Below are 27388 nucleotides of genomic sequence, written 5' to 3'. Positions count from 1 at the left end.
AAGTTAGGGTGGATGAGGGGAGTCAGGAGATTACCGGGAAAATTCTGGCCAGGACCCCCTTCACCCCCGACCGCATGTGGATAGAGGCCTGACCTGCTTTTTTTACTGGGAGTTGGTACAGGGATGTATAGACGTGACAGTAAGTAAGGTCTTGCCTGGCAGAGAGGAAGTGACAAAGAAGAGCTGAGAGCAGGTGCCATCCAGAACCTCTTCTGTCTGTGTGTCCCTCCAGCTTTGTGACAACAAACTGTGCTCTGCAGTTTTCATCCCGTGGAATCCGACCTGGCCTGACCACAGTCCTAGCTCGGAACCTAGACAAGAACACCGTGGGCTACCTGCAGTGGCGGTGGGGCATCCAGTCAGCCATGAACACTAGCATCGTCCGGGACACTAAGACCAGCCACTTCACTGTGGCCCTGCAGGTGAGCCAAGCAGCCATCGTCTCTGCAGACAGAGCTCTGGGAGGACCCCCCCGCCCCGCCCAGGCACTCATTGTGCCCCTTAAATCCTGCATCCTGATCACCACTAAGTCTAAACCCACGAGGGGCCCTGAGGGGCAGGCGCTCAGTGCTCACGCTCCAGTTACCAGCTCGAAGCTGCGAGTATGAAATGCAGTTGCCCTCGGGCACCTGTGGCAGCTGTGTCGGGTCATCCTAAAGCAGAGCTACATCTTAATGTCTGGTGGGAGCAGCTCACAGAATCGGGGTGGGCAGATGAAGCCCCACCAAAGAATCTTGCCCTCAGACGCCACTGTGGCCAGGCCAGGGCTGGTACATGAGAAGCTGCCCCACACGGGGGCAGCTCCTCGGCTCTGACCAGCCACTGCCACCTAGGAGCACAGGCTCAGTGTCACCAGAGCTTTTCATTTCTTGTGAAAAGCTAGGAAATGGTTTTCTACGAAATCACCCAGTTTTTAAACACTGGCTGCTGATAAACTATCGTGCCAGGGGTGGTGGCTCACGCCTGTAATCTCAGCACTTTTGGAGGCCAAGGCTGGTGGATCCCAAGGTCAGGACTTCAAGATCAGCCCGGTCAAGATGGTAAAACCCTGTCTCTATTAAAACTACAAAAATTAGCCAGGCGCTGTGGCAGGTACCTGTAATCCCAGCTACTCGGCAGGCTGAGGCAGGAGAATAGCTTGAATCCGGGTGGCAGAGGTTGCAGTGAGCTGAGATTGCACCACTGCACTCCAGCCTGGATGACAGAGTGAGACTCTGTCTCAACAAAAAAATAAAAAATAAACCATCATGCACTTGGTGCAACTGCCAGACTGTGACCCCTGTCTTAAAGGCATGTGTGCAGCCGATGCCCGGAGCTCATGGGAGGGCAGATAACCACCTCCCGCTGAGTCACACATCCTTAGCCACACGTCCTTGCATCCTCTGTCTCCCCAGCTGGGAATCCCTCACTCCTTTGCACTGATCAGCTATCAGCACAAATTCCAAGATGATGATCAGACTCGCGTGAAAGGATCCCTGAAGTAAGTCCTGGCCTGGCTAAAGTGGAAGCTCGCTGGCTTTGCATGTGGGTCTTCTTCACAGTGGAGCCAGCCGGTGTAAGATCCCTGGTCATGGGAATACATGTATGTGACATTTTTGGAGTGCCTCCTATTTTGAGGCTGTGGGGGATTTAACACTACAGTCCCAGCCCTCAAGGAGCTCAGAGTGTCATGGAAGAAGTAGACCATGGGTGTCCTGACTTTGTTCTGTGATGAATCTGCTTCCTGGGGGTTGAGGAGGCAGGAGGGAGGGAAGGGACAGGCACCTGCCCTCTTCTCAAATGACAGCTGCCCCTGAAGTGATGAATGAGGGGAACACAGGCACAGACTGCGTTCTCTTCCTGCAGAGCAGGCTTCTTTGGGACAGTGGTGGAGTACGGAGCTGAGAGGAAGATCTCCAGGCACAGTGTTCTGGGTGCAGCTGTCAGCATTGGAGTTCCACAGGGTGTTTCTCTCAAAGTCAAGTAAGTTGAACTCAGGCCTTTCTGGCCAAAGAATGCCTGGCACTTTTACTCAACCGGGCTTCACCTATATTAAGGCTGAAACAGCGTTTGCATTGTAATTTTTTTTTTTAAGATGGGAGTCTCGCTCTGTTGCCCACACTGGAGTGCAATGTCGCGATCTTGGTTCACAGCAACCTCTGCCTCCCAGATTCAAGCCATTCTCCTGCCTCAGCCTCCACAGTAGCTGGGATTTCAGGCACGTGCCACTACACCCAACTAATTTTTTTTGAATTTTTAGTAGAGACAGGGTTTCACCATGTTGGTCAGGCTGGTCTCAAACTCCTGACCTCATGATCCACCCACCTCAGCCTCCCAAAGTGCTGAGATTACAAGCTTGAGCCACCATGCCCGGCCTGTAATTTTGTTCTTAAAGATAGAGTTGCTTGGCTGGGCACGGTGGCTAACACCTGTAATCCCAGCACTTTGGGAGGCCAAGGTGGGTGGATCTTGAGGTCAAAGAAATCAAGACCATCCCAGCCAACATGGTGAAACCCCATCTCTACTAAAAATACAAAAGTTAGCTGGACGTGGTGGCATATGCTTATAATCCCAGCTATTTGGTAGGCTGAGGCAGGAGAATCACTTGAACCTGGAGACGGAGGTTGCAGTGAGCCAAGATCAAGATCGTGCCACTGCACTCCAGCCTGGGGGACAGCAAGACCCCATCTCCAAAAAAAATAAATAAATAAGGCTGGGCGTGGTGGCTCACGCCTGTAATCCAAGCACTTTGGAGGCCAAGGTGGGCAGATGACCTGAGGTGGGGAGTTCAAGACCAGCCTGACCAACATGGTGAAACCCCATCTTGAAAAAAAAAAAGAAAAGAAAAGAAAAATACAGTTGCTTGTGTCTTTGCTGAGTAAGGAAATGTCAAGCAGTTCCAACACTCAGTGAGTGTGGTGTCCGTCTGTGCTCCACCAGCCACCTACCAGCCTCCCCTGATGTCACAGGATAGCAGCCCATCAGCCCAGGCCTCCTGGAGTCACTGCCCTGGCAGCTCTCGCCCGGGCACAGCATCTCTGGCAGCAGCGGCCGTGTCAGTTCTTGGCTCTCCACAGGGGTTTCCATCAGTCCACTCACCCTTGCTTCACCCGAGTCTAGTCACTGTCCTCTCCTGAGTTCCTCGAAAGAGTTGTCTGTTTTCGTTTGCGTCCATTTTCTTTCTTTCTTTCTAAACCCACTCAAGTCAGGCCTCTTCAGAAACACCAGCCCTCCCCAGAGTCAGCCTTTCTCAGTCCTCAGCGGCGTGCCCACCCTCCTGTGGCAGATGAGAGGGTGAGTCTCCGTCTCACTTGGTCTCTGCACCTCCTGCCTTGGTGGCCTTTTCCTCCCAACCTTACGGCCTCTCTGCCCTGAGCTTCCAGGACACCACGCCCTGCTCTGGGTTTCCATACCAGCTGGCTGCTCTCTGTCTCCCAGACTTCTAAAAGGAGGCACCACTGCAGGGCACAGCCCCTCCCTCTCCAGACTCACTCCCAAGCAGTCATGTCCTGCCTCCTTTCATGCCCTGTGGACTCTCACATTGCCAGTGCAAGCTTGGACCACCCCCTCCATCTCCAGCTCATATATGCGTCCAGCTTTCTTTTCCTAATCTCTACTTGGAGACCTAACGGCATCTCAGATGTCACGTATCCAAACAGAACTCGATCCTCTCCCTGTGCCCCCGGACACATAGAGCTTTCAGAACCCGCTCTGCCCAAAGTCTTTCCCGTCCCTGCCTCCCTCCCCCGCCCTCTTTTATTTTATTTTTATAGAGGCAGGGTCTCACTTGGTTGCCCAGGTTGGTTTTGAACTCCCGGCTTCAAGCAGCCCTCCTGCCTCAGCCTCCCAAAGTGTTAGTATTACAGGTGTGAGCCACTGTGCCCAGCTTCCTTTCCCATCTCAGTAAAGAGAGCTCCAGCCTTCTACTTGCTCTGCCCAAAGACCTTGGCATCAGCCTCGATCACTGTCTATCCCACACTCCAGATCAGACATATCTGAAAACCATCTCATGAACATGTACTCCAAAAGTGTATCCCCAGTCTGGCCATTTCTCAGCCTTACCGCCGCCAACATCTTTGCCTTAGTTACGCAGCACCCTCCCGGCTGAAGCTCTCTCCCTCCTTGTGTGTCTGCTCTCCATAGGTGAGTCCTGTTTTAAGACGAAGGCAGTTCACGTCTGTCTTCTGCCTAAAACCTCAGAGATTCCCTCCATCCCAGGCAGAGGCCAAAGCCCTTCAGGTACTTCGGAGCCAACAGGGTTCTCCATGATGTAGTATTCCTCTCTACCCCACTCCAGCCACCCTGATCCCCTGAGCTGTTCTGGCACACGCCAGGCCCCCTCCTGCTTATGAGATGGCATTTGCTATTTCTCTGTCTGCGGATCAATCAATTATGTGGCTGTTTCCTTCACTCCCTGCAGGTATCTACTGTCTGCTCAAATGTCCCTAATTCACCTTGTGTAATATAGTAGCCCCTCCCCTTGCCCAGGTGATTCCCCCCAACTATGTTTACCGTGTTCAGCCTCCAGCGAACCAATCTCCATCTGAAGGGCTGTCTCCTCCACTCCTCATCAGAAATAAGCTCTTGGACTTGGTCCGTTATTCTCATCTGCATTTCTGGAACCTAAAACCCATCCTGGTACCCGAGAAGAACTCGGTGAATGAATGAAAGTGGATCACAGCTCAGTTTTAGAAACAAGCCAAATCACTTAACAAGATTAGAGTTGGCATCAACCATCTCTCCTCAGATAATATTTGGAAGGCCCAGTACAGTGGGACACACACTTTGGGAGGCCAGGACAGGAGGATCACTTAAGCCCAGGAGCTAAAGGTGGTAGTGAGCTCTGACTGTGACCCTGCACTCCAGCCTAGATGACAGAGTAAGACCCTGTCACTTAAAAAAAAAAAAAGGCCGGGCGTGGTGGCTCACGCCTGTAATCCAAGCACTTTGGAGGCCAAGGGGGCGCGGATCACCTGAGGTCGGGAGTTCAAGACCAGCCTGACCAACGTGGTGAAACCCTGTCTTTAAAAAAAAGCCAGGTACAATGGCTCATGCCTGTAATCCCAGCACCTTGAGAGGCTGAGGCAAGCAGATGACAAGGTCAGGAGATCGAGACCATCCTGGCTAACACAGTGAAACCACGTCTCTACTAAAACATAAAAAATTAGCCGGGCATGGTGGCGGGCTCCTTAAGTCCCAGCTACTCGAGAGGCTGAGGCAGGAAAGTGGCGTGAACCCAGGAAGTGGAAGTTGCAGTGAGCCGAGATGACATCACTGTACTCCAGCCTGGGCGACAGAGCAAGACTCTGTCTCAAAAAAGTAAATACATACATATTTTTGTCTTGAAGTCTACTTTATCTGTTATTATATAGCTCTTCTAGCCTTCTTTTACTATTTATTTTACTTCTTTTACTATTTAGTTCAACTTTTTTGCCCGTTCACGTTCAACCTATCCATTTGTGTGTGTGTGTGTGTGTGTGTGTGTCTGTAGTAACATATATTGTTTGTTTTTGTTTTTTGTTTGTTTTTGAAATGGAGTTTAGCTCTTGTTCACAGACTGGAGTGCAATGGCACAATCTCAGCTCACTGCAGTCTCTGCCTCCCGGGTTCAAGGCATTCTCCTGCATCAGCCTCCTGAGTACCCAGGATTACAGGCGCGTGCCATCACACCCAGCTAATTTTTTATTTTTAGTAGAGAGGGGGTTTCACCATTTTTAGTAGAGATGGGGTTGGCCGGGCTGGTCTTGAACTTCTGACCTCAAGTGGTCCGCCTGCCTCCGCTTCCCAAAATGCTAGGATTACAGGCGTGAGCCAAACCCAGCCAAGCTTTGAGTGTTCTTTATCAATTCTGGAATTGCTTTTATTCTGGAAGGGTATTGTCAGATACTATCAGTGGCTACTCAACATTTTTTCTTTTTTTGCTTTTCAGCAGGTTGTGATGTAGATAGATGTGGCTTTTGTTTTATGCATCATACTTGGGGTTTCCTAAACTTCTTGCGTCTATACATTTCTTTCCTTTTCCTCTCTGGGAGTCTAATTACCAAATGTTAAACTTCATTCCCCCATGGGTTTCTGAGGGTTCTGTCCATGTGTCCTCAATCCTTTCTCTCTTTTTCATACTGGATAATTTCTTTTCTCTTTTTTTTTGAGACAGAGTCTCACTCTTTCCCCCAGGCTGGAGTGCTATGGTGCAATCTCAACTCACTGCAGCCTCTGCCTCCCGGGTTCAAGCAATTCTCCTGCCTCACTCAGCCTCTAGTAGCTGGGATTATAGGCACCTGCCACCACGCCTGGCTAATTTTTGTATTTTTGGTAGAGATAGAGTTTCATCATGTTGGCCAGACTGATCTCGAACCTGACCTCAGGTGATTCGCTTACCTCAGCCTCCCAAAGAGCTGGGATTACAGGCATGAGCCACTATGCATGGCCATACTTGATTTTTTTTTTTTTTTTTTTGAGATGGAGTCTTGCTCTGTCACCCAGGCTGGAGTGCCATGGTGTGATCTCGGCTCACTGCAATCCCCCACTCCCGGGTTCAAGCAATTCTCCTGCCTCAGCCTCCCTAGTAGCTGGGATTACAGGCGGCCACCACCACACCTGGATAATTTTTGAATTTTTAGTAAAGACCAGGTTCCACTATGTTGGCCAAGCTGTTCTTGAACTCCTGACTTCAGGTGATCTGCTTGGCTTGGCTCCCAAAGTGCTGGGATTACAGGCGTTAGCCTCCATGCCTGGCTTAATTTTTGTATTTTTAGTAGAGACGGGGTTTCACCTTGTTGGCCAAGGTGGTCTCGGAACTCCTGACCTCGGGTGATCCGCCTGCCTTGGCCTCCCAAATTGCTGGGATTATAGACATGACCCACCACACCTGGCCTTTATTGGATAATTTCTGTTGCTCTGTCTTCACCTTCACTAACTTCTGTTCTCTCCATTGTTGTAAGCCCATCCAATAAATATTGCACTTCAAATATTGTTCCTTTCCCTTCTAGAATTTCTGTTTGATTCTTTCCTATACTCTCTGTTTCTCAGTTGAGATTTTATATCTTTGTCTTTCTTCACAAGAACATTGTATGGCTTTAAGCATCATTTGCATAGTTGTTTTAAGTCCTTATGAGCTGATTCTACATAGGGTTGGTCTCTTCATTTTTCTCATGTGTGTGTGTATGTATGTATATAGAATAGTTTGTATTATATCCTGAGTATTGTGAATGGTACATTGTAAAGACTCAATATTTTGTTCCGTTTTTCCAAAAAGTGTTGATTTTCGTTTTAGAAGGTGGTTGACTTGGCTGAACTGAAACTGCAAACTCTGCCTCACCTCTGATGGCAGCAGCCAGAACCTCAGTACTATTTTAGCCTTTGCAAGGCCGCATGGTAGCTCACGGATCAGCTGGAGAGTTCTGCCACCCTCACACACAGAATTCGGTGCTCTGTATCTCCAACTTTCCTTTTAGGGAGCCCTCCCCCTGTTTCTAGCACCTGTTGTTGTCACAGACTCTGAGCTCTGGTTCTTTTTGTTTGTTTTTTGAGACAGAGTCTCACTCTGTCGCCTAAGCTGGAGTGCAGTGGTGCACTCTCAGCTACTCCATCCTCCGCCTCCCAGGTTCAAGCGATACTCCTGCCTCAGCCTTCCGACTAGCTGGGATTACAGGCTCACGCCACCACACCCGGCTAATTTTTGTATTTTTAGTTGAGATGGGGTTTCACCATGTTGGTCAGGCTGGTCTCAAACCCCTGACCTCGTGATCCACCCGCCTTAGCCTCCCACATTGCTGGGATTACAGGCATGAGCCACCGTGCCCACCTCTGAGCTCTGGTTCTTCAATCTAATATCACTGCAAGTTTCTTTCCAGGTTTCAGCCAGCCCATAAAGTACAGACTGAACTTTACCCTCAAGCCCAAAGCTGTTTTATTAAAAAAAAAAAAAAAAAAAAAAAAGGGAAACTTGCCAGTGCCAGTCCATTCTTCTTAGCTTCCGCCCTCCCGCAGTGTCTGCCAGCTTCTCGTTACTGTTTAGTCTTTTAATTTTTTTTTTTTTTTTTTTTTTTGAGACGGAGCCTCACTCTGTCGCCAGGCTGTAGAGCAGTGGTGCGATCTTGGCTCACTGCAACCTCCGACTCCCTGGGTTTTTTTGTTTGTTTGTTTTGAGACAGAGTCTTTTTTTTTTTTTTTTTTTTTTTTTTTTGAGACAGAGTTTCGCTCTTGTTACCCAGGCTGGAGTGCAATGGCACGATCTCGGCTCACCGCAACCTCCGCCTCCTGGGTTCAGGCAATTCTCCTGCCTCAGCCTCCTGAGTAGCTGGGATTACAGGCACGTGCCACCATGCCCAGCTAATTTTTTGTATTTTTAGTAGAGACGAGGTTTCACTATGTTGACCGGGATGGTCTCGATCTCTTGACCTTGTGATCCACCCGTCTCGGCCTCCCAAAGTGCTGGGATTACAGGCTTGAGCCACTGCGCCCGGCCTGAGACAGAGTCTTGCTCTGTCACCAGGCACCAGGCTGGAGTGCAGTGGCGCAATCTCAGCTCACTGCAACCTCTGCCTGCCGGGTTCAAGCAATTCTGCCTAAGCCTCCCGGGTAGCTGGGACTGCAGGCTCACACCACCACACCCAGCTAATTTTTGTACTTTTAGTAGAGACGGGGTTTCACCATGTTGGCCAGGATGGTCTCAATCTCTTGACCTCATGATCCACCCGCCTCGGCCTCCCAGAGTGCTGGGATTACAGCTGTGAGCCACCGTGCCTGGCAACTCCCTGACTTAAGTGATTCTCCTGCCTTAGCCTCCCGAGTAGCTGGGATTGCAGGCATGCGCCCAGCTAATTGCTGTATTTTTAGTAGAGACAGGGTTTCACCATGTTGGCCAAGATGGTCTCCATCTCCTAACCTCTCGATCCACCTGCCTTGGCCTCCCAAAGTGCTGGGATTACAGGTATGAGCCACCGTGCCCAGCCACATTTGTTATATGTGGTCCAGAGTTTACATATTGATCCAATAGGAGCTACTCAGCCACCGCTGGAAGCAGATCCTCCTTAACTCACTAACTTTTGAAGTCTTCACCAACTTCTTTTGGAACTTCAGTTAAGGACAGATGTGACTCTCCAGCGACATCTAGAGGAGCCCATTCCGGTCCTCTACAGCCTCTGACCAAATGTCCCTGTAGAGGATGTTGACCCTGTGAAGTGTTCCTCTTGTTGCTTTGCCCTGAGGTCAGCAGATACTGGGATCTTTATTCTGTCACAGCGTCAGATCCATCAGTCAGAGTCTGGAATGGGAAGCCAGCAAAGGCAGTGGACTGTGAAAGGAACAGACTCCAAGGCTCCTTCGGCTCTCCGCTACACAGCGCAAGTTCTCACCTGTGGCTGACACCTCCTTGCCCTTCCCTGGAAAACCTGATTCATCTTGGCTATTTTGTTTTTTGTGTTTTTCCCCAGGCTCAACAGGGCCAGTCAGACGTACTTCTTCCCTATTCACCTGACGGACCAGCTTCTGCCCAGTGCCGTGTTCTATGCCACCGTGGGGCCTCTGGTGGTCTACTTTGCCATGCACCGTCTGATCATCAAACCATACCTCAGGGCCCAGAGAGAGAAGTGAGTTAACATGTATGGACATGTCACTAACCAGCCCTGTACCTCAGTTTCCTCACCTTTTAAATGGAGAGTATAACAGAGCCTACTGTGTAGGGTGATTAGGAAACATGAATTAATTAATGCATGTAAGGCACTTAGGCTAATGTCTGGGCCACGATTGGTAAATGTTAACGATTTATCATTGTCAGTAGCTGGGCTGCTGTTACCTCTTCGTTCGCAATTCCTACTATTCCTACTCTTAGAAAGGACCGGAGTTTATAAAAGCGTTGAGCCTCTAAACCATGGCCTCAAGAAATAAAAACTTCTTTTCCCTTTCGTGGCACTGAGTTTAAGAGGAATGGGTTCTGGATTCTTATGTAAGAGGCCTGCATTAACTATATATAGTCTTATAAGTTATAGAAATGTAATTTATTTTGCAGTTTCTTAGATAATCCAATGGGGCATGCTATGAAACCTCAAGTATTAGTGCAAGCATCTCTACAGCAAACTGAGAGGTGGTATAGATTTGTTACTTTATAGTATCTCATTTAGTAAAGCATTGCTCTTAGAGAATCTCAGATAAAGGAATGAATCTCCTCTTCTGGGCCCCTCTGGCCTTTGGATTCAGAATCCTGGTTCCCTAGAAGCTTCAGGCTTGGAACAAGACATGTGCTGGCCCAGTCTTCTGGAAGGACAGGCCTCTGCTGACCCCAAGTCCCATACTTTGTTACAGGAAAGCAGATCTGTGTGTCCAAAGTGGTGTTGTTCCTACCAAAATTGTTATTTAGTAACTCACGCCTATAATCCTAGCACTTTTCGAGGCTGAGACAATAGGATCACTTGAGCCCAGGAGTTTGAGACTAGCCTGGGCAATATAGTGAGACCCCCATCTCTATTTTAAAATTAAAATTTAAAAAAATAATAACAATCCCACAAGGTTGGTGGGACCTCTTGAAATTTTTTTTTTTTTTTTTTTGAGACGGAGTTTCGCTCTTGTTACCCAGGCTGGAGTGCAATGGCGCGATCTCGGCTCACCGCAACCTCCACCTCCTGGGTTCAGGCAATTCTCCTGCCTCAGCCTCCCGAGTAGCTGGGATTATAGGCACACGCCACCATGCCCAGCTAATTTTTTGTATTTTTAGTAGAGATGGTGTTTCACCATGTTGACCAGGATGGTCTCGATCTCTTGACCTCGTGATCCACCCGCCTCGGCCTCCCAAAGTGCTGGGATAACAGGCTTGAGCCATCGCGCCCGGACGGTCTCTTGAAATCTTATGTGGTGGGGTCTTCTTTCCAAAGAGACTGACAATGGGTGTCCCGTTAGTTCCGGTGAGTAGGTGGGGCAGAGCCACCTAGGGGTAAAATGAAAGCTGCCAGCCTGTGACTAACAGACTTGCCTAAGAGTTTCGTGGGAATATTTTTCAAAGTTCTAGAACTGGAACTCCAGTAAGATCACAGACTGTTTGCTGGGCTCAGGTCCAGCAAGGGAAGGGCTGTGTTGGCTGGAAGCTGGGCAGCGCCACGCTAACGTGGGGCTTGTGTTCATCTCGCTCAGGGAATTGGAGAAGCAACGGGAAAGCGCCGCCACTGATGTGCTGCAGAAGAAGCAGGAGGCAGAGTCCGCTGTGAGTGCTGCTGCAGCGCCGGACGCAGGGACGCTGCCCCTTCCTCCCTGCCGTTCTTAAGCGACACACTCCATACCCTGCATGTTGGTCTCAAGGCCTTAGCGTCCGACTTCTCTTCTCCAGTACCTCAGCTCCCCATTTTAGTCTTTCTGTCGCCTGTGGGATGCGATACTCGGCCCTGCAGTCCCTGCCCTAAAGATAATTACCCTCCAAAGACATAACAAGGGCTTTTTTGAAGTGGTGACTATTGGCTTCTTTTTCTTCCCTCTGAGTGTTCTGCCTTTTATGGAGCATGAGGGAGCCGGCGTCCTGGGGAAGTGGCGAGCACACTGCCAAGTGCTTCACAGCAAGAGGGCTGAAGTGGGCCGTGGGCCATGTGCATGGCCCAGCAAGCACATGCCTGTCTGAGGGGACAGCACAGCTATGCCCAGTAGAATGATGCCACTGGAGAACATGGGACCTATCAAGAGTAGCTGGGAGTCCAGCTTCTTCTGTGAAATCTCTCTTTTTTTTTTTTTTTGAGACCGAGTTTCGCTCTTGTTGCCCAGGCTGGAGTGCAATGGCGCGATCTTGGCTCACCGCAACCTCCGCCTCCTGGGTTCAGGCAATTTTCCTGCCCCAGCCTCCTGAGAAGCTGGGATTACAGGCACGCGCCACCATGCCCAGCTAATTTTTTGTTTTTTTTTTTTGTTTGTTTTTGAGACGGAGTTTCGCTCGTTACCCAGGCTGGAGTGCAATGGCGCGATCTCGGCTCACCGCAACCTCCGCCTCCTGGGTTCAGGCAATTCTCCTGCCTCAGCCTCCTGAGTAGCTGGGATTACAGGCACACGCCACCATGCCCAGCTAATTTTTTGTATTTTTAGTAGAGACGGGGTTTCACTATGTTGACCAGAGTGGTCTCGATCTCTTGACCTCGTGATCCACCCGCCTCGGCCTCCCAAAGTGCTGGGATTACAGGCTTGAGCCACCGCGCCCGGCCGATTTTTTGTATTTTTAGTAGAGACGGGGTTTCACCATGTTGACCAGGATGGTCTCGATCTCTTGACCTCGTGATCCACCCGTCTCAGCCTCCCAAAGTGCTTGGATTACAGGCTTAAGCCACCGCGCCCAGCCCGAAATCTCTCTTTTTAAAGCTGACAGTGCATCCAGTGTTTTTTTATTGGGTCAAGAAAGCCCACCCATGCATTTATCCCTAGAAAGGGAGCTCCCACCAATGGTAACAGGAGGGGTCATGCCAGTTCAGCTTCTCTCCTGACTGAGCTGCCTGCCCCAGGTCTCAAGAGATTCAAAGCCCGCCACTTGGGTAGCAGAGCTGTCAGGGTGCCCACTCTCTTCCTCTCCAGGCCCTGAGCAGGTACGTTGACCTGGACAGAGACTGCCTGCCTGTGGCCCTCTGACCAGAGGTGGATCGGGCCTGGCGGGGCCCTAACCATGTCATCCTCGTTCTCTGGCAGGTCCGGCTGATGCAGGAATCTGTCCGAAGGATAATCGAGGCAGAAGAGTCCAGAATGGGTAAGAACATGTGTCCTCTCTTGGGCCAGGGTGGGTGCTGGGGGTCTCCAAGCTGCACAGGGAGGTGCCCAAAGGAGGCCTTCCTCTACTGTGAGTCCGTCCTCAGGGCTCATCATCGTTAATGCCTGGTACGGGAAGTTTGTCAATGACAAGAGCAGGAAGAGCGAGAAGGTGAAGGTGATTGACGTGACTGTGCCCCTGCAGTGCCTGGTGAAGGATTCGAAGCTCATCCTAACGGAGGCCTCCAAGGTACAGCAGCACCAGCCACCATGTGCCAACTGTTCACATATCTGAACAGGCTGGATGCAGCGACTCATGCCTGTAATCCTAGCACTTGGGGAGGCCAAGGTGGGCGGATGGCTTCAGCCCAGGAGTTCGAGATCAGCCTGGGCAACATGGCAAAACCCTGTCTCTACAAAAAAGAGAAAATTAGCCGGGTATGGTGGCATGTGCCTGTCATCCCAGCTGTTCGGGAGGCTGAAGTGGGAGGGTTGGTTGAGCGCCGGAGGTTGAGGCTACAGTGAGCTGTGATAGTGCCGCTGCACTCCAGCCAGGGTGACAGAGCAAGACCCCGTCTCCAAAACAAAAAGTGTTTTGAAGAACAGGTTCAGTCTGACAAGGACAGCCTGGCCCCTTGCAGTGGAATCTTTGCTGTCATCAGCATCTACTGCATGGGATGCTGCCCAGAGTAATACCCACGTTGGAGCTATTCGCTTCATTCAGTCATTTCTTTCATCCACTCACTCAGTAAGGATTTACTGAGCTCCTGCTGTATGCCAGCCACACCAGCAAACACACACCTGCCTTCATGGCATGTGATTCTGTTTATTTTTGCCTTGTTCCAAAAAGAACGTGAGTTCACTTGTAATGTGTGGATCTCACCTCTGGGGTCTGGGGCCTTGCATCCATGAAAATGCAGGTTAGCTCAGGCCAGAGAGCTCCTGGCTCCCTGGAAGTTGTCTAGTGTCTGTCTTGGTGGGCTTTCTGTGAAGATAGAGGTCTACTTGGTATAAGGAAGGGACCTTACTAAGAAGCAAGTCTTGGCAACCTTTCCAGATTCTTGTTTCTTTTTCTTCACGCTCCAAAGTCTGCATCTCCCCAGGGAAGGCCGTGCACACTGCACCTCCGCTGGTAGTGAGGAGTGAGCGCTGGGCCTTACACCCTGTGGAGTATCTGGAGTATTTAGAGTAGCAATTTGTTTGTTACAGGCTGGGCTGCCTGGCTTTTATGACCCGTGTGTGGGTGAAGAGAAGAACTTGAAAGTGCTCTATCAGTTCCGAGGCGTCCTGCATCAGGTGATGGTGCTGGACAGTGAGGCCCTCCGGATACCAAAGCAGTGTGAGTAGCCGTCCCTTGGCAGCCACTAGCTAACGGGGGCGGAGACCTCACGGTGGCTGCTCAGTGTGTGGGCTTCCAGCCACCTTCCCTCAGCTGCCTGCTTGGGAGCAGAGATGCCAGCTAGCCCTTGACCCATGATTCACTCAGAGCCCATGATTTGTGCCCTGAGAAAGGGTGCTGGGGCCCTTTCACAGGTCGAATTGGAGGGAGCTCTTTGGAGCATGCAGCTTGAATGGCGGGGGGATGGAAGCAGACCTCCAGGTTCCAGAAGCAGCTGAGTTTCAGCAGCTGGTGCCCTGTGTTTCCCCATCAGGAGAAAGGGGCATGGGAACGGCCACCTTCTAACCACCTGCGTCTGTCTTTTCTTTTACAGCCCACAGGATCGATACAGATGGATAAACTGCCTGAGAACCAGATTTTTAAAAGGCTGCAAAAAATCTTTTCTTCCTGGGAGTCTACAAATTTGGAAGCAGGGAAAAAACCCAGACATCAGATGTTTTTATTTTATATTATTATTATAGGAGGTGGTACCATATCAATTATGTGAAGGGACACGCAGACACCCCAGCTTTCGAGGGTGCTGGGGGTGGGACTGAGGCAGCCCCACTGGGAACCAGACTGCAGTGTGGCCATGGCTGTTTTCCCAAGGATTGGTTCCTGGAGGGAAGGGCGCTGGCCTTGACTCCGCCGGGTCCCCTGAGCACACGGGCTGACCGCAGCGCGCCGCCCTGTAGCTCTTGGTTGTGTCTGGAGGTGTTTGTGGAACACCCTGCCCACACCACAGGAGCGTGAGCCGCTTTTCCTGAAGTCCACGCCGAACGTGGGGAACAATGTGGAAAGGCAGGCAGGCCTCCAGGTCAGGGAGCGTCTGCTGGGCTGACTTCCCACGACCACCTTCTCCTGCTGAAATATTACTGCGTGAATCTGGAGCGGATTGCGGGTTTATAAAACTGCTTTTTAACTGAGAACAAACAGGTTTGGAAATTAGTCTTTTTTCCCCACTCCCAGAGCTGCTCAAATCATTCCAGCGGCCCCCTCAGCTTGGTACAGGGTAGTGTAACTCCCGATCCCAGGGCCTGTCCCTGACGAGGTGGCTTCCTGTATCCCTGTGGGAAAACGCCCTGCCACCAGCAGGCTCGAGCTGGCTTCTGTCCCTCCACCGCCTGTACCACCCACCTCGAGTGCCATGCTGGGCAATGGCAGCTTGAGAGGACAGGGCCAGGCACTTACAAGGGTGGGCAAGACCTCAGACACCGAACTCGGAGGTGTGGACTCCAGGCCTGGCCCATGGCACCCAGCAGGTGGCACTGCAACCCGCTGCTGCAGGTCCTGAGTCCTCACAGGGAACCAGGGCCTGTGCTCCGGAGTCGCCCTTCAGACCCTTCCCTCACGTGCCCAGTTGGGATGCAGAATGCAGCATCGACAGCCTGAGCTTTGGCTGCAGTAGTTTCCTGAGGCCTGTCTCATGGGTCCTGGAAGTGGCAGCCATCAGTCGCTCTCGCTGACCCCTCAGAGTGAGTACCACACAGGCGGTGGCCGAGACAGCTGGCCCGGGGGCCCCAAAGCTGCGCCAGCCTCCAGCCCACCCACGGCTGTTGCTAGTCAGGCCTCCCCCCAGCACAGGCATCTGAGTAACGGCCAAGAACCTCCTTCTTCTGGTTTTGAGAAGCACTTCAGATTGTCCAATTCTGTAACATCCATCTCCATTTTTTAGAAACGTTTCCCGATGATAGCCCCACGGCCTGAGCCGCGGTGAGCGTCATGTTGCATGAGCCTGGGCCCCGGGCTTCCCGTGTGCCTCTGCCACAGGCGCCTCCGGGCACCCATCCTCTGCGTTCCGCTTGCAGTCGACTGTACAGAAGGCAGTCACCACAATAAACCTTTCCTGAAAGCAGAGGGTGGCGCTCTTCCATTTATCTTGTGTTCATCTTCAAGAGCGAGCAACGTTAAGGGGGGGGGTGCCCCACCCCTTCCCCAGAGGCCTTCTCCCCAGCCTTCAGTCAACCACAGGCCTTCACCTGAAGCTGGGGTTTCATTTTCTACATTAAACATTTACCCATGCCAGAAATGTGGCCCCCTCAAAAAAACAAAAATGGAAAGATTTAAAAAAAAAAAAAAAAAAAAATTTGCCTGAGAAATAGACCCCAAGTTAGGAAAGCAGTTTGGCTTGAACTTTTGTTTTCTCTTTAACTCACTAAAATTATAAATTACATGAAATAGGAAGTCTTTTTTTTTGGAGACAGTCTCTGTGGCCCAGACTACAGTGCAGTGGCACTATCTCAGCTCACTGCAACCTCTGCCTCCCAGGTTCAAGTGATCCTCCTGCCTCAGCCTCCCCAGTAGCTGGGACTACAAGCATGTGCCACCATGCCTGGCTAATTTTTGTACTTTTTCGTAGAGATGGGATTTCACCATGTTGGCCAGGCTGGTCTCAAAGGGCTGGGATTACAGGCATCAGCCACTGCACCCAGCCATGGAAGTCAGTCTTTTAGAAGGAATCACAGCAGGAGAGAAAACAAAATGATGGAAGCAACATCATATAGAAAGACACTTTATTACACTGCCCACTCACACCAGCCTGGGACAGGAGTCACTCAAAACCCTGAGCAGCTGTCCAGGCTGATGGAGGCAGGCACCCACTCACTTGCCACAGAGCCGGCCAGTGCTCCCCCACGTGGCTTCCTCAGGAGCATCTCCCACACTGGGGCGGAATTCCAACTGTACTCGCTCGGAAAGGACAGTGTCCAGAACCAGCTTCAGCCTGGGCTTCTGTTGCCGTGGGAAGATAAGCTTGTCATGCCATGGATGTGCACTCCTGGTGCCATGCCTCTAAACGTCCCCCAGAAGCTCTTGCCGGGGAGCTTAACCACTGTCCCAGTCCCCCACCCAGCAGGCCTTATGGCCAACTTTCTCAGTATCCATAGCACACAGAAATGTCCACAGCCAGAGGTGCAAAGCCCTGCCAGCCCTGGTGCCTCTGCCACCTGTGTGTCCAGAGCCCATGGGGCTCAGCTCTGCTGCTCTGGCCGAAGTCTGGCCTGGAGTCCCCAGTGCCCTTTGCAGGCTCGGAGGTGGGTGGACATCCTTTGCATCACCAGCCTCTGGGCCTGCAAGCGCTTCCGAAGCTTTTCATTTTCCTTCAGAGTGAGGAAGAGTTTTTTCTTCAGGGAATCTAAGTCCAAAAGGGCGTAGCTGTGATCAGACGGCTGCTTGTTGCGGGGCCTTCTCAGGCCTGCAGGGCCGGCCAGCCAGCCAACAGCCTCTGTTGCTTGCGGCCTCTGTGGCAAGACCTGAGGACGGGGAAATGAGAGCTGAGGGCTGCCTCACCAGCAGAAGGCGGGCCAGGGCAGGCCACCAGACACATCCAGCACACCCTGCCCCGGGCAGCCAGATGCTCCTGGCTGCTCTCCTGAAATCCAGACGTTTCCACACCATGGTGGTGAATTATACTGGGAAGCTCTGCAACCAAGGCTGCGCACCCTGCCTCAGCCACACGGCTTTCATGTGGTGTGTGCTCAGGACACCGGTTTCCATCGCATTTGGAGCACTGGCCACCTCTGTACTCAGTCTTACCTGTTTTACGGGTCCTGTGGCATTTGGAGGCAACTGAAGCTCAAGCGCAGTGTTCATGTTTCTCCCAGGGCCATCCTCTCCAGCCCCCGCCTCAGGGAGGACCTGGGAACAGCAGGGTGGAGTCCAGAACTATAGCCCTGCAGATGCATTTGGGGCCCTGCTAAAGCTGCTACTTGTCCCTCTGGGGGAGTGGCAACAGCCAGGGCCCAGCTCCAGGGTCTGTGCCCCTGCACAAACAGCCAGCCTCTTCCTAACACTTATATTTTTTGAGACAGTCTCGCTCTGTCATCCAGGCTGGAGTGAGTGGTATGATCTTGGCTCACTGCAACCTCTGCTCCGGGGTTCAAGTACTTCTTATGCCTCAGCCTCCCCAGTAGCTGGAATTACAGGCGACCACCACCATCCCCAGTGAAATTATTATTATTATTTTTTTTTTTTTTTTTGAGACAGAGTTTCACTCTTGTTACCCAGGCTGGAGTGCAATGGCGCAATCTCGGCTCACCGCAACCTCTGCCTCCTGGGTTCAGGCAATTCTCCTGCCTCAGCCTCCTGAGTAGCTGGGATTACAGGCACGTGCCACCATGCCCAGCTAATGTTTTGTATTTTTAGTAGAGACGGGGTTTCACCATGTTGACCAAAATGGTCCCGATCATCCTTGTGATCCACCCGCCTCAGCCTCCCAAAGTGCTGGGATTACAGGCTTGAGCCACCACGCCCGGCCTTTTTTTTTTTTTTTTTTTTTTTGAGACGGAATCTAGCTCTACAGGAGTGCAGTGGCACGATCTCAGCTCACTGCAACCTCCACCTACCAGGTTCAAGCAATTCTCCCTCAGCCTTTTGAGTAGCTGGGACTACAGGCACGTGCAAGCATGCCCAGCTGATTTTTTTTTATTTTGTTTTCTCTTGAGTTTAGCTCTTTCGTCCAGGCTAGAGTGAAGTGGTGTGATCTCAGCTCACTGCAACCTCCACCCCCCGGATTCAAGTGATTCTCTTCCTAAGTAGCTGGGATTATAAGCACCCACCACCACGCCCAGCTAATTTTTGTATTTTTAGTAGAGATGGGGTTTTACCAGGCTGGTCTCCAACTCCTGACCTCAGGCAGTCCACACACCTTGGCCTCCCAAAGTGCTAGGATTACAGGTATGAGCCACCACAGCCGGCCTAATTTTTGTATTTTTAGTAGATAGAGTTTTCTCATGTTGGCCAGGCTGGTCTCGAATTCCTGACCTCAGGTGATCCACCTGCCTTGGCCTCCCAAAGTGCTGGGATTACAGGCAGGAGCCGCCACGCCCAGCTCAGCTAATTTTTATAGTTTAAGTAAAGATGGTGTTTTACCACGTTGGCCAGGCTAGTCTCAAACTCTTAGCCTCAAGAAATCCACCCACCTCCCCCAAGTGCTGGGATTACAAGTGTGAGCCACCATACCCAGCCCTGAAACTGAACTTTAAGAAATCAGGCGGGGGGGCACGGGGAGGGGGGCAGTGACATCAGGCACAGTGAGGTGCGGTGGCTGCCACCTATAATTCAGCACTTTGAGAGGCCACGGCAGGAGAATCTCTTGAATCCAAGAGTTTGAGACCAGACTGGGCAAGAGAACAAGACCCCCACCTCTACAAAACAATTTTTTTTTTAATTAGCTGGGTGTGGTGGCATATGCCTATGGTCCCAGCCACTTGGGAGGCTGAAATAGGAGGATGGCTTGGTTCTGGAAGGATGAGGCTGCCATAAGTCATGACTGTACCACTGAACCGAGCCTGAGCAACAGAGTGAAACTTGCCTCAAAAAAAAAAAAGGTTGGGCGCAGTGACTCCAGTAGTTTGAGACCAGCCTGGGTAAAATAGCAAGACCCTATCTCTACCAAAAAGGGGGTCCAGGCATGGTGGCTCATGCCTGTAATCCCAGCACTTTGGGAGGCTGAGGCAGGTGGATCACTACAGGTCAGGAGTTGGAGACCAGCCTGGCCAATGTGGTAAAACCCCATCTCTACTAAAAAAAATATATAAAAATCAGCCAGACATGGTAGCAGGCATCTGTAATCCCAGCTACTTGGGAGGCTGAGGCAGGAGAATCGCTTGAACCTAGGAGGAGGCTGCAGTGAGCCAAGACTGCACCCCTGCACTCCAACCTGGGTGACAGGGTGACAAAAGCGTGACTCCGTCTCAAAAAAAAAAAGAGAGAATCAGGCACCATCCTTACTAGCAACTGAGATTCTTTGATATCGAAAAGAAGGAAGCTCAGAGGCTTAGACCTTCCCTCCGGAAAAACAGGGAATCCAAACTGGCATATGAGGAAAGGCAACAGCCCCACAGGCCGGCCTCACCGGGAAAATGCCACCTTCCTGTCTCAACCCACAGCGTAATGTAAACATTCCAGCACCGGGCCCAGTGCACTCACCTTTTCTTTCTGAGAAGAGCTGGCATTTCCTCTCTCACTGGCAGGGTCTGTGTTCTCCCTCACCTGCTGCAAGAGACACACAGAGAGTGGACGTGGACCCCAAGAACACTCAGAGCTCGGGCAGGCCTTGGGCATTATGGTTGTCCCCAGTGCTCAGCCCACTGCGTGCCACAATCAATGAACGTTTGCTAAATTAAACTGACCTGAAGCTCAACCCAACTCACACTGCCTACCTGGTCCGCCTTCCCTTTATCAAAAGATATTCCCAAATCATGGTCAGAGTGCCCTGAATAGGTCCCTGTAGAGCTAGGGAGCAATGTACTTCCTATGCGTCACCCTAAGGCAGGCGTCCCCACACTATGGCCCGCGGGCCGCATGTGGCCCCCTGAGGCCATTTATCTGGCCCCCCGCCGCACTTCAGGAAGGGGCACCTCTTTCATTGGTGGTCAGTGAGAGAAGCACAGCATGTGGCGGCCCTCCAACGGTCTGAGGGACAGTGAACCGGCCCCGTGTAAAAAGTTTAGGGACGCCTGCCCTAGGGCCTGGCACCCTGCCCCACAACCACCAGCAAGCAGAAGGCCAGCTCACCACTCGAGGTGCCACCGACGCAGAACCTGCGGCCCCTGGGCTGGGCCAGTGCAGGGACCACATGGTGTGGAGCTGACAGGGGCTGTACCCAGCTTCTGCCCACCACCTGGCTCTGGAAGCACTGAGGGCTACAATGACAAATGTCCCCCACTCCTTGTGGCTCAACCGTCATCTTTCCAGGACAAACATGTCATCGCAAACACATGAAGGTGATTAAACTGCTTGTCTGTGGACACACACCTCAAGCACCTGCCCTGTGCCAGCCAGCGTCCCGGGTGTGGAGCCTGAAGCAGGGAAAGCAGCCCCTGCCCTCGTGGAGCTCCTGTTCCAGGGAGAAAACAAAACCAGCGAGGGAAACAGGAAGGACAGCGGGGGCCCCAGGGGCCAGGAACCGAGGGGCAGGAAGGGGTCAGAGGCCAGCAGGGATGTGAGGGTCCGGGAGGGCTTCCCGAAGAAGGGACGGCCGACCTGAAGAGGGTGAGGCAGCACTCTTGAGGCCATCTGGAAAGGCTGCTGGGGCAGATGGGGCAGGGGCTCCCAGGCGGCCGCTCTGGATGTGTTGGCTATGCAGCCACCTTGTTCTTCCCATGGGCTCCACTCTTCACTCATGGGTCCCTTTCCTCTCCCAATAAATCCACCAGTACAGGGAGCTGCTGGCCTGTGGCTTGTCCGGCCACCATTCTGCCTGCCCACTACAGGTAGGTGCCCCTGTGGCCTAGAATCCAATCTCAAGGCTTCAGCATCCAACTCTTCGTGAGCTCTCTCCTGAGCCAGGCCCACACGGCCCACCTCCACCAAGGCAATCTCGGCTCACTGCCACCTCTGCCTTCATTCAAGCGATTCTCCTGCCTCAGCCTCCCGAGTAGCTGGGATTACAGGCATGTGTCACCACACCCGGCTAATTTTTGTATTTTCAGTAGAGACGGGGCTTCAACACGTTGGCCAGGCTGGTCTCAAACTCCTGACCTCAGGTGATCCACTCGCCTCAGCGTACCAAAGTGTTGGGATTACAGGCGTGAGCCACTGTTCCCAGCCATAGAATGATTTCATCTTTAAAGCGGCTTTAAATTATGACTTTTAAAGCCGAGGTCACGGCCGGCAGAGCCAGAGGGCTGTGGACCCCGGAGGCATGACAGTGCGGTTGTCACTGGAGGTCCTGGCCTTGGCTTTGCCCACACATGCCACCACCACCACTGCACCCAGCTGCCGGTGGGCGGTGAAGGCTGGATGTGAGCAGACCAAGAGGCAGCGCGCCCCTACCTGCGTGGGGTCCTGAAAGGCGAACACCGTGGGCACGGCATTGTGCTTCAGGTTCTTGCGGTTTCCGAAGGCACTGAAGCACTCTGGCCGGAAGTGCTCGGAGCAGATGACCGTGTGCTGCTTGGGCTTGAAGTTGCCCCGGCCAATGTTCAGCACCCATTCCTTCAGCAGCTCCGGGCGGCTGAACGGAAACCTGAGGGCAGAGGCGGGGAGGTGAGGCCCGGCAGACTGGTCCCAGCCCCTCGGCGTCACACAGAATTTTCTTTTTTTTTTTTTTTTTTTTTTTTTTGAGACGGAGTTTCGCTCTTGTTACCCAGGCTGGAGTGCAATGGCGCGATCTCGGCTCACCGCAGCCTCCGCCTCCTGGGTTCAGGCAATTCTCCTGCCTCAGCCTCCTGAGTAGCTGGGATGACAGGCACGTGCCACTAAGCCCAGCTAATGTTTTGTATTTTTAGTAGAGACGGGGTTTCACCATGTTGACCAGGATGGTCTCGATCTCTTGACCTCGTGATCCACCCGCCTCGGCCTCCCAAAGTGCTGGGATTACAGGCTTGAGCCACCGCGCCCGGCCCACACAGAATTTTCACATCATCGCAGAGTATTTCACTGAGCAGCTGTGGACATTCAGTCCTCTCACTTTGTTAAATCACATCTAATTTCTGGAAGCTTCTGTCACAGCTGTTAAAGCGTCCTTAATAGGAAACCCAAGACCACAAGCATGGCCAGAGAGCCCAAGTGAGCCATTTCCGATGCTACATTTGCCAGGAGCCTGCCAGGAGCCAGGCCCTGTTTCGGTGCTAGGGATGGGGGGTGATGAGACAAAGTCCTTGCCCCCATGGAGCCAATATTCTGGAGAGGGGGCACAGCCGACGAGCCACACAGATGTGGACTGTATCTTGCGGGGATGACAGCTGCTCCAGAGAACAGACAGAGGAAAGCCCTGGGGTGGTCAGGAAAGGTAGCTGAAGGGGCAAGGTTGGAGCACAGACCATGGAAGTAGGAGCACAAGCCTTGAGGGGCTGGGGGGAACAGCAGGAGCAGCCACCCATGCAGGTCTGGCTGAGACAGCAAGAGAGAGTGGGGACTGCATGACGCAAGGCCCTGAGCAGCTGGGGAGCCCCTGGAGGCTCTAGGCAGAGGTGAGATGGAACCTGAGTCCACCCTGGCTGCTGTGGGACCAGGCGCCGGCAGGAAGTGGTAATGAGAGGGCAGATTTGGATGTATTTTGAAAGCCATGCAGTAAGGTCTGCCTGTAGACGGTGAAATAGAGAAGGAAGAAGTTTCATGTTTGAGATAAAAGAAGTTACAGGAGGGCAGGTTTACGGGATCAGAAGTTTGTTTTGTAGAAGCTTAGCGTGGTGACTTAATCTCAGCACTTTGGGAGGCCAAGGCAGGCAGACTGCCTGAACTCAGAAGTTAGAAAACAGCCTGGCCAACATGGCAAAACCCCATCTCTACTAAAAATACAAAAATTAGCCCAATGTGTTGGCACACTCCTGTAATCCCAGCTACTTGGGAGGCTGAGGCGGGAGAATCCCTTGAACCAGTGAGGCAGAGGTTTCAGTGAGCTGAGATCGCGCCACCGCACTCCATCTGGGCAACAAATTGAGAGTCCGTCTCGGGGGAAAAAAAAAAAAAAAACTTTGTTTCATATGTTAGGAGTTAAATTCTAGGTGCTTTTTAGGTTACCCATCTGCTGGCGTGACAGGTGGCCACACGCAACTGGAGACGTCAGTGTGCAGGACGACCCTGCAGAACCGATAAGCTTGGCTGAGATCATCCCCTGGGGAGCAAGTGTGGACAGAGGCCACCCAGGCCACATCCCCACCCCAGGGCTCCCAACACTTAGTGCTGGAAATAAGGAGGAGCCAGCAAAGGAGACTGAGAAGGGACACCTGTGGCTGAGAAGTGTCCCAGACACCTTGTGGGAGAAGTGACCCAGGGTCAGGGGTCAGTTGTGTGAAATGCTACACATAGCAGTCATTAGCATCACAAGGCTCACCAGTAACGTGATAGAGCTCTCATGGGAGTGGAGAGAACAGCTTCAAGAGAGGAGTGGCAACTCCATCCCCAGGTATATACCTAACAGAAGCAGACAGACAGATGCACCACAACACAAGCTCCAGCAAAACTGGCCAGAACAATGTTTTGTTTTTAAGATGCAGTTTCGACTCGGCGTGGTGGCTCATGTCTGTAATCCAAGCACTTTGGAGGCTAAGGTGGGCGGATCACCTGAGGTCGGGACTTCAAGACCAGCCTGACCAACATGGTAAAACGTCATCTTATTTTATTTTATTTTATTTTATTTTATTTTATTTTTGTGAGACGGAGTTTCGCTCTTGTTACCCAGGCTGGAGTGCAATGGCGCGATCTCGGCTCACCGCAACCTCCGCCTCCTGGGTTCAGGCAATTCTCCTGCCTCAGCCTCCTGAGTAGCTGGGATTACAGGCACGCGCCACCATGCCCAGCTAATTTTTTGTATTTTTAGTAGAGACGGGGTTTCACCATGTTGACCAGGTTGGTCTCGATCTCTCGACCTCGTGATCCACCCGCCTCGGCCTCCCAAAGTGCTGGGATTACAGGCTTGAGCCACCGCGGCCGGCCCATCTTATTTAAAAAAAAAAAAAGAAAAGAAAGAAAAAAAGATGGAGTTTCACTCTGTCGCCCAGGCTGTGGAGTGCAGTGGTGCAACCTCGGCTCATCCCAGCATCAAGTGATGCTCCTGCCTCACCCTCCCAAGTAACTGGGATTTCGGGCAAGCACTACCACACCCAGCTAATTTTTGTATTTTTAGTAGAGATGGGTTTTCACCATGTTTCAGGCTGGTCTCAAACTGCTGACCTCAGGTGATCCACCAGCCTTGGCCTCCCAAAGTGCTGGGATTACAGGTGTGAGCCACTGCAAGCAGCCGCCAGAACAATGGTATTTGTCATTCAAAAAGTGGGGCCACCCAAATGCCCCTTCAATTGTAGAACAATTCGGTATGTTCTGATACTTGCATTCAATAGAATACTATGCAGCAATGAAAGGGAATGAACTGTAATCCACCCTGATAGAGGGCAGGATAGGGTTCCCCTTGGGCAGGAGAGAGAAGGAGGGTCTGGGAGGGGTCCAGGTGTGTGTGTGTGGGGGGGTCTTCTCAGGGGTAGTGACGTTTTCTTATTTTATTTCGTATTCTCAGATGAGGGATCGCTCTGTCACCCAGGCTAGAGTGCAGTAGCGAGATTATAGCTCACTGCAGCCTCGAACCTGGGTCCACGCAATCCTCCTACTTCAGTCTCCTGAGCAGCTGGGACTACAGGGGCACACCATCTTGCCTGGCTAATTTTTCAAAATTATTTGTAGAGATAGGGTCTCATTCTGTTGTCCAGGCTGGTCTCGAACTCCCAGGCTCAAGCGATCCTCCCACCTCAGCCTCCCAAAATGCTGGGATAACAGGCGTTAAGCCACCGCACCCAGCTGGCAACGTTTTCAGTTCGGCGGCGTTCACTTGGGGAAAACTGCCGGGCTGTGTACTTACGATCCGTGCATTTTTTTCCACGTGGGTTATGTATACTTCAAGCAAAGCATTTATCACAAAACAGAGTAAAACGGGAGCAGAGGGAATGCGAACGATCAGCACAAGCCTCCCTTCGGGGTTGTGCCCAAAAGTGGGTAGAGAAACGGTGCCGTGGTGGAACCTTGGAGAAAGCGCAACTTCCGCCGTGGACCAAGGACGATTGCTCCTGGGCCGGGCCGGGGGGTCCTGGGAGCGCAGGAGCAGACTCCAACGCGTCCAGCATCCTCCCGCGACCCTGCAAAGTCCCTTCCCACTGCCCTCACGCCCCTTGGGGATCCACTCCTCCACTGCACCGCCCAGGTCCCGGGCTCCCTTCGGGCCGGCGCGCGGCGGGGGCTGGCAAACCCCGGCCCCGGCCCCGCCAGGTGCGCCGCAGCCCCTCCGTCCGCCCCGCCCCGCGTCTCCGCGTCCCCGCGTCCCCGCGGCGGGCGAGGCGGCGCCTGCCCCTCTGGGCCCATCACCCCAGCCTGTCCCCGGGTGCGGCGGCCGCGTGCCCTCGGGCCTCCGGGGCCTCCAAGTCTGCCTGCGAGGCCCGGGTCCGGTACTCCCGCGCCCTCGGGCCCAGGCCTCTTACCGGTGGAAGGTGAGCTGCTTCCTGCGGCTGCTGTAGCGGTTGCAGCACTGTCGGGCCGCGCACGACTTCGGCATCTCCAGAGCCAGGCCCGGCTGCCCCCAACAAAGATGGCGGCGGCGGGGCCGGCGGGGGCGACGGGGCCGCGGGGCGGGGCGGGGCCGCGGGGCGGGGCGGGGCCTGCCGGGAGGGGCGGGGCCGCCGGGAGGTGGTGACGGGCCTGGCTCGGCTCCGGGGCGCGCTCCTCCCGCGGTCCTCGCGACCCGCGTCTCCCCAGCGTCGGACGGGGCCCGGGGCGCTCCGGTCCCCAACTCAGGCCCGAAACGCCAACTCCTAGGCCTGGGCAGGTCTTACCCCATTCGCCAAAGCCGGTCGCTTCTCACCCCCTTGCTTCGAGCACCCAACCAGGACTCAGCCACCCACAGGCTTGGACAACTGGAAACCAAGGCCAACCCCTCAGCGTTCCGGGCTTTGAGGTGTGAATAGGCCTGGACGACTCTGACGTCACTGGAGAGGCTCCTAGTTGGCCACTGGTGGTGTCAGTTCAGGGGCCAGACAGCTCATTGCCAGAATTTTGGGCACTGGGAACCCCCCCCAAACGTGGCGGGGCAACAACGGCACCCGAGGGGAGGGAGATTCCCGTCCTGGCCTTGCAGAAACTTCCAGGAGCTGCAGGTCTCTCAAAGCAGGCTATAGGGAAGGCATCATCTTGTAAGGAAAAAAAAAAATCAGCCAGGCACAGTGGCTCACGCCTGTGATCCCAGCGGGAGGCTTAAGCAAGCGGATCACCTGAGCCCAGGAGTTTGAGGCCAGCCTGGCCAACATGGTGAAACCCCATCTCTACCAAAACTACAAAAATTAGCCAGGCATGGTGGCAGGCACCTGTAATCCCAGCTACTCAGGCGGCTGAGGCAGGAGAATAGCTTGAAACCGGGAGGCAGAGGTTGCAGTGAGCCGACCTTTGGTGACAAGAGCAAAACTGTCTCAAAAAAAAAAGGGGGGGGAGGTGCCAGGCTCGTTGGTTCACGACTGTAACCCCAGCACTTTGGGAGGCGGAAGCGGGCAGATCACAAGGTCAGATCAAGACCATCCTGGTTAACACAGTGAAACTGTGTCTACTAAAACTACAAAAAATTAGCCAGGTGTGGTGGCATGTGCTTGTGGTTCCAGCTACTCCGGGAGGCTAAGACAGGAGAATCAATTGAACCCTAGAGGCAGAGGTCGAAAGTGAACCGAGGTCGCGCCACTACACTCCAGCCTGGGCAACAGAGTGAGCCTTCATCTCATTTAAAAAAAAAAAAAAAAATCAGAAATAGGCTAAAGAGTCACTGGGGCTTTAGCTAATCCACAATCTGATGAAGAAAATGCAAAAACCATTCACATTTACTCATCCTGTGGTTTCTGAGGAATTCTCCAGCAA

At 52.7% G+C, this 27388-nt stretch overlaps 2 protein-coding genes across 4 annotated transcripts in view; one reads left to right on the top strand and one right to left on the bottom strand.

The window, feature by feature from the left end:
* The window catches only part of DNAJC11 (DnaJ heat shock protein family (Hsp40) member C11), a 69457-nt gene extending 53540 nt beyond the window's left edge, over positions 1-15917 (top strand). The window contains exons 8-16 of the mRNA XM_039474481.2: positions 233-422; positions 1395-1480; positions 1846-1962; positions 9414-9569; positions 11104-11173; positions 12628-12685; positions 12792-12934; positions 13894-14023; positions 14397-15917. Coding sequence (XP_039330415.1) covers positions 233-422; positions 1395-1480; positions 1846-1962; positions 9414-9569; positions 11104-11173; positions 12628-12685; positions 12792-12934; positions 13894-14023; positions 14397-14422 — 976 coding nt within the window. The 3' untranslated portion in view covers positions 14423-15917. The remainder of the gene's footprint in view (positions 1-232; positions 423-1394; positions 1481-1845; positions 1963-9413; positions 9570-11103; positions 11174-12627; positions 12686-12791; positions 12935-13893; positions 14024-14396) is intronic.
* Positions 15918-16558: 641 nt separating this feature from the next.
* Positions 16559-26120, bottom strand: THAP3 (THAP domain containing 3). 3 transcript variants are annotated; one of them, XM_039474483.2, is made up of 5 exons: positions 25972-26120; positions 21839-22031; positions 19991-20056; positions 17597-17698; positions 16559-17313 (listed from the first exon to the last, which is right to left on the bottom strand). In XM_039474483.2, the coding sequence occupies exons 1-5, from the start codon at positions 26043-26045 to the stop codon at positions 17032-17034; spliced, it is 717 nt and encodes a 238-aa protein (XP_039330417.2). In that variant the 5' UTR covers positions 26046-26120; the 3' UTR covers positions 16559-17031. The 3 variants fall into 3 exon arrangements, with proteins under 3 accessions (XP_039330417.2, XP_039330418.2, XP_039330416.2); XM_039474484.2 differs by having other exon boundaries at positions 19991-20053; XM_039474482.2 differs by lacking the exons at positions 21839-22031; positions 25972-26120 and adding an exon at positions 20819-21832 and having other exon boundaries at positions 19991-20053.
* Positions 26121-27388: the final 1268 nt, after the last annotated feature.

The sequence above is a fragment of the Saimiri boliviensis genome, chromosome 11 (assembly GCF_048565385.1).
Source record: "Saimiri boliviensis isolate mSaiBol1 chromosome 11, mSaiBol1.pri, whole genome shotgun sequence".
NCBI classification, from domain to species: domain Eukaryota; kingdom Metazoa; phylum Chordata; class Mammalia; order Primates; family Cebidae; genus Saimiri; species Saimiri boliviensis.
This window is presented reverse-complemented; position numbering and strand designations above follow the sequence as displayed.

What these genes read in the sequence shown, in the direction of transcription:
- THAP3 (XM_039474482.2), bottom strand. Translation starts at nt 21,187, where the DNA reads ATGAGTGAAGAGTGGAGCCCATGGGAAGAACAAGGTGGCTGCATAGCC. An exon ending in GCTCTTCTCAGAAAGAAAAG is followed by an intron (nt 17,699 to 19,990) that starts GTGAGTGCACTG and finishes TGCTGTTCCCAG; the next exon opens with GTCCTCCCTGAGGCGGGGGC. An exon ending in CCACAGGACCCGTAAAACAG is followed by an intron (nt 17,314 to 17,596) that starts GTAAGACTGAGT and finishes CCCCGTCCTCAG; the next exon opens with GTCTTGCCACAGAGGCCGCA.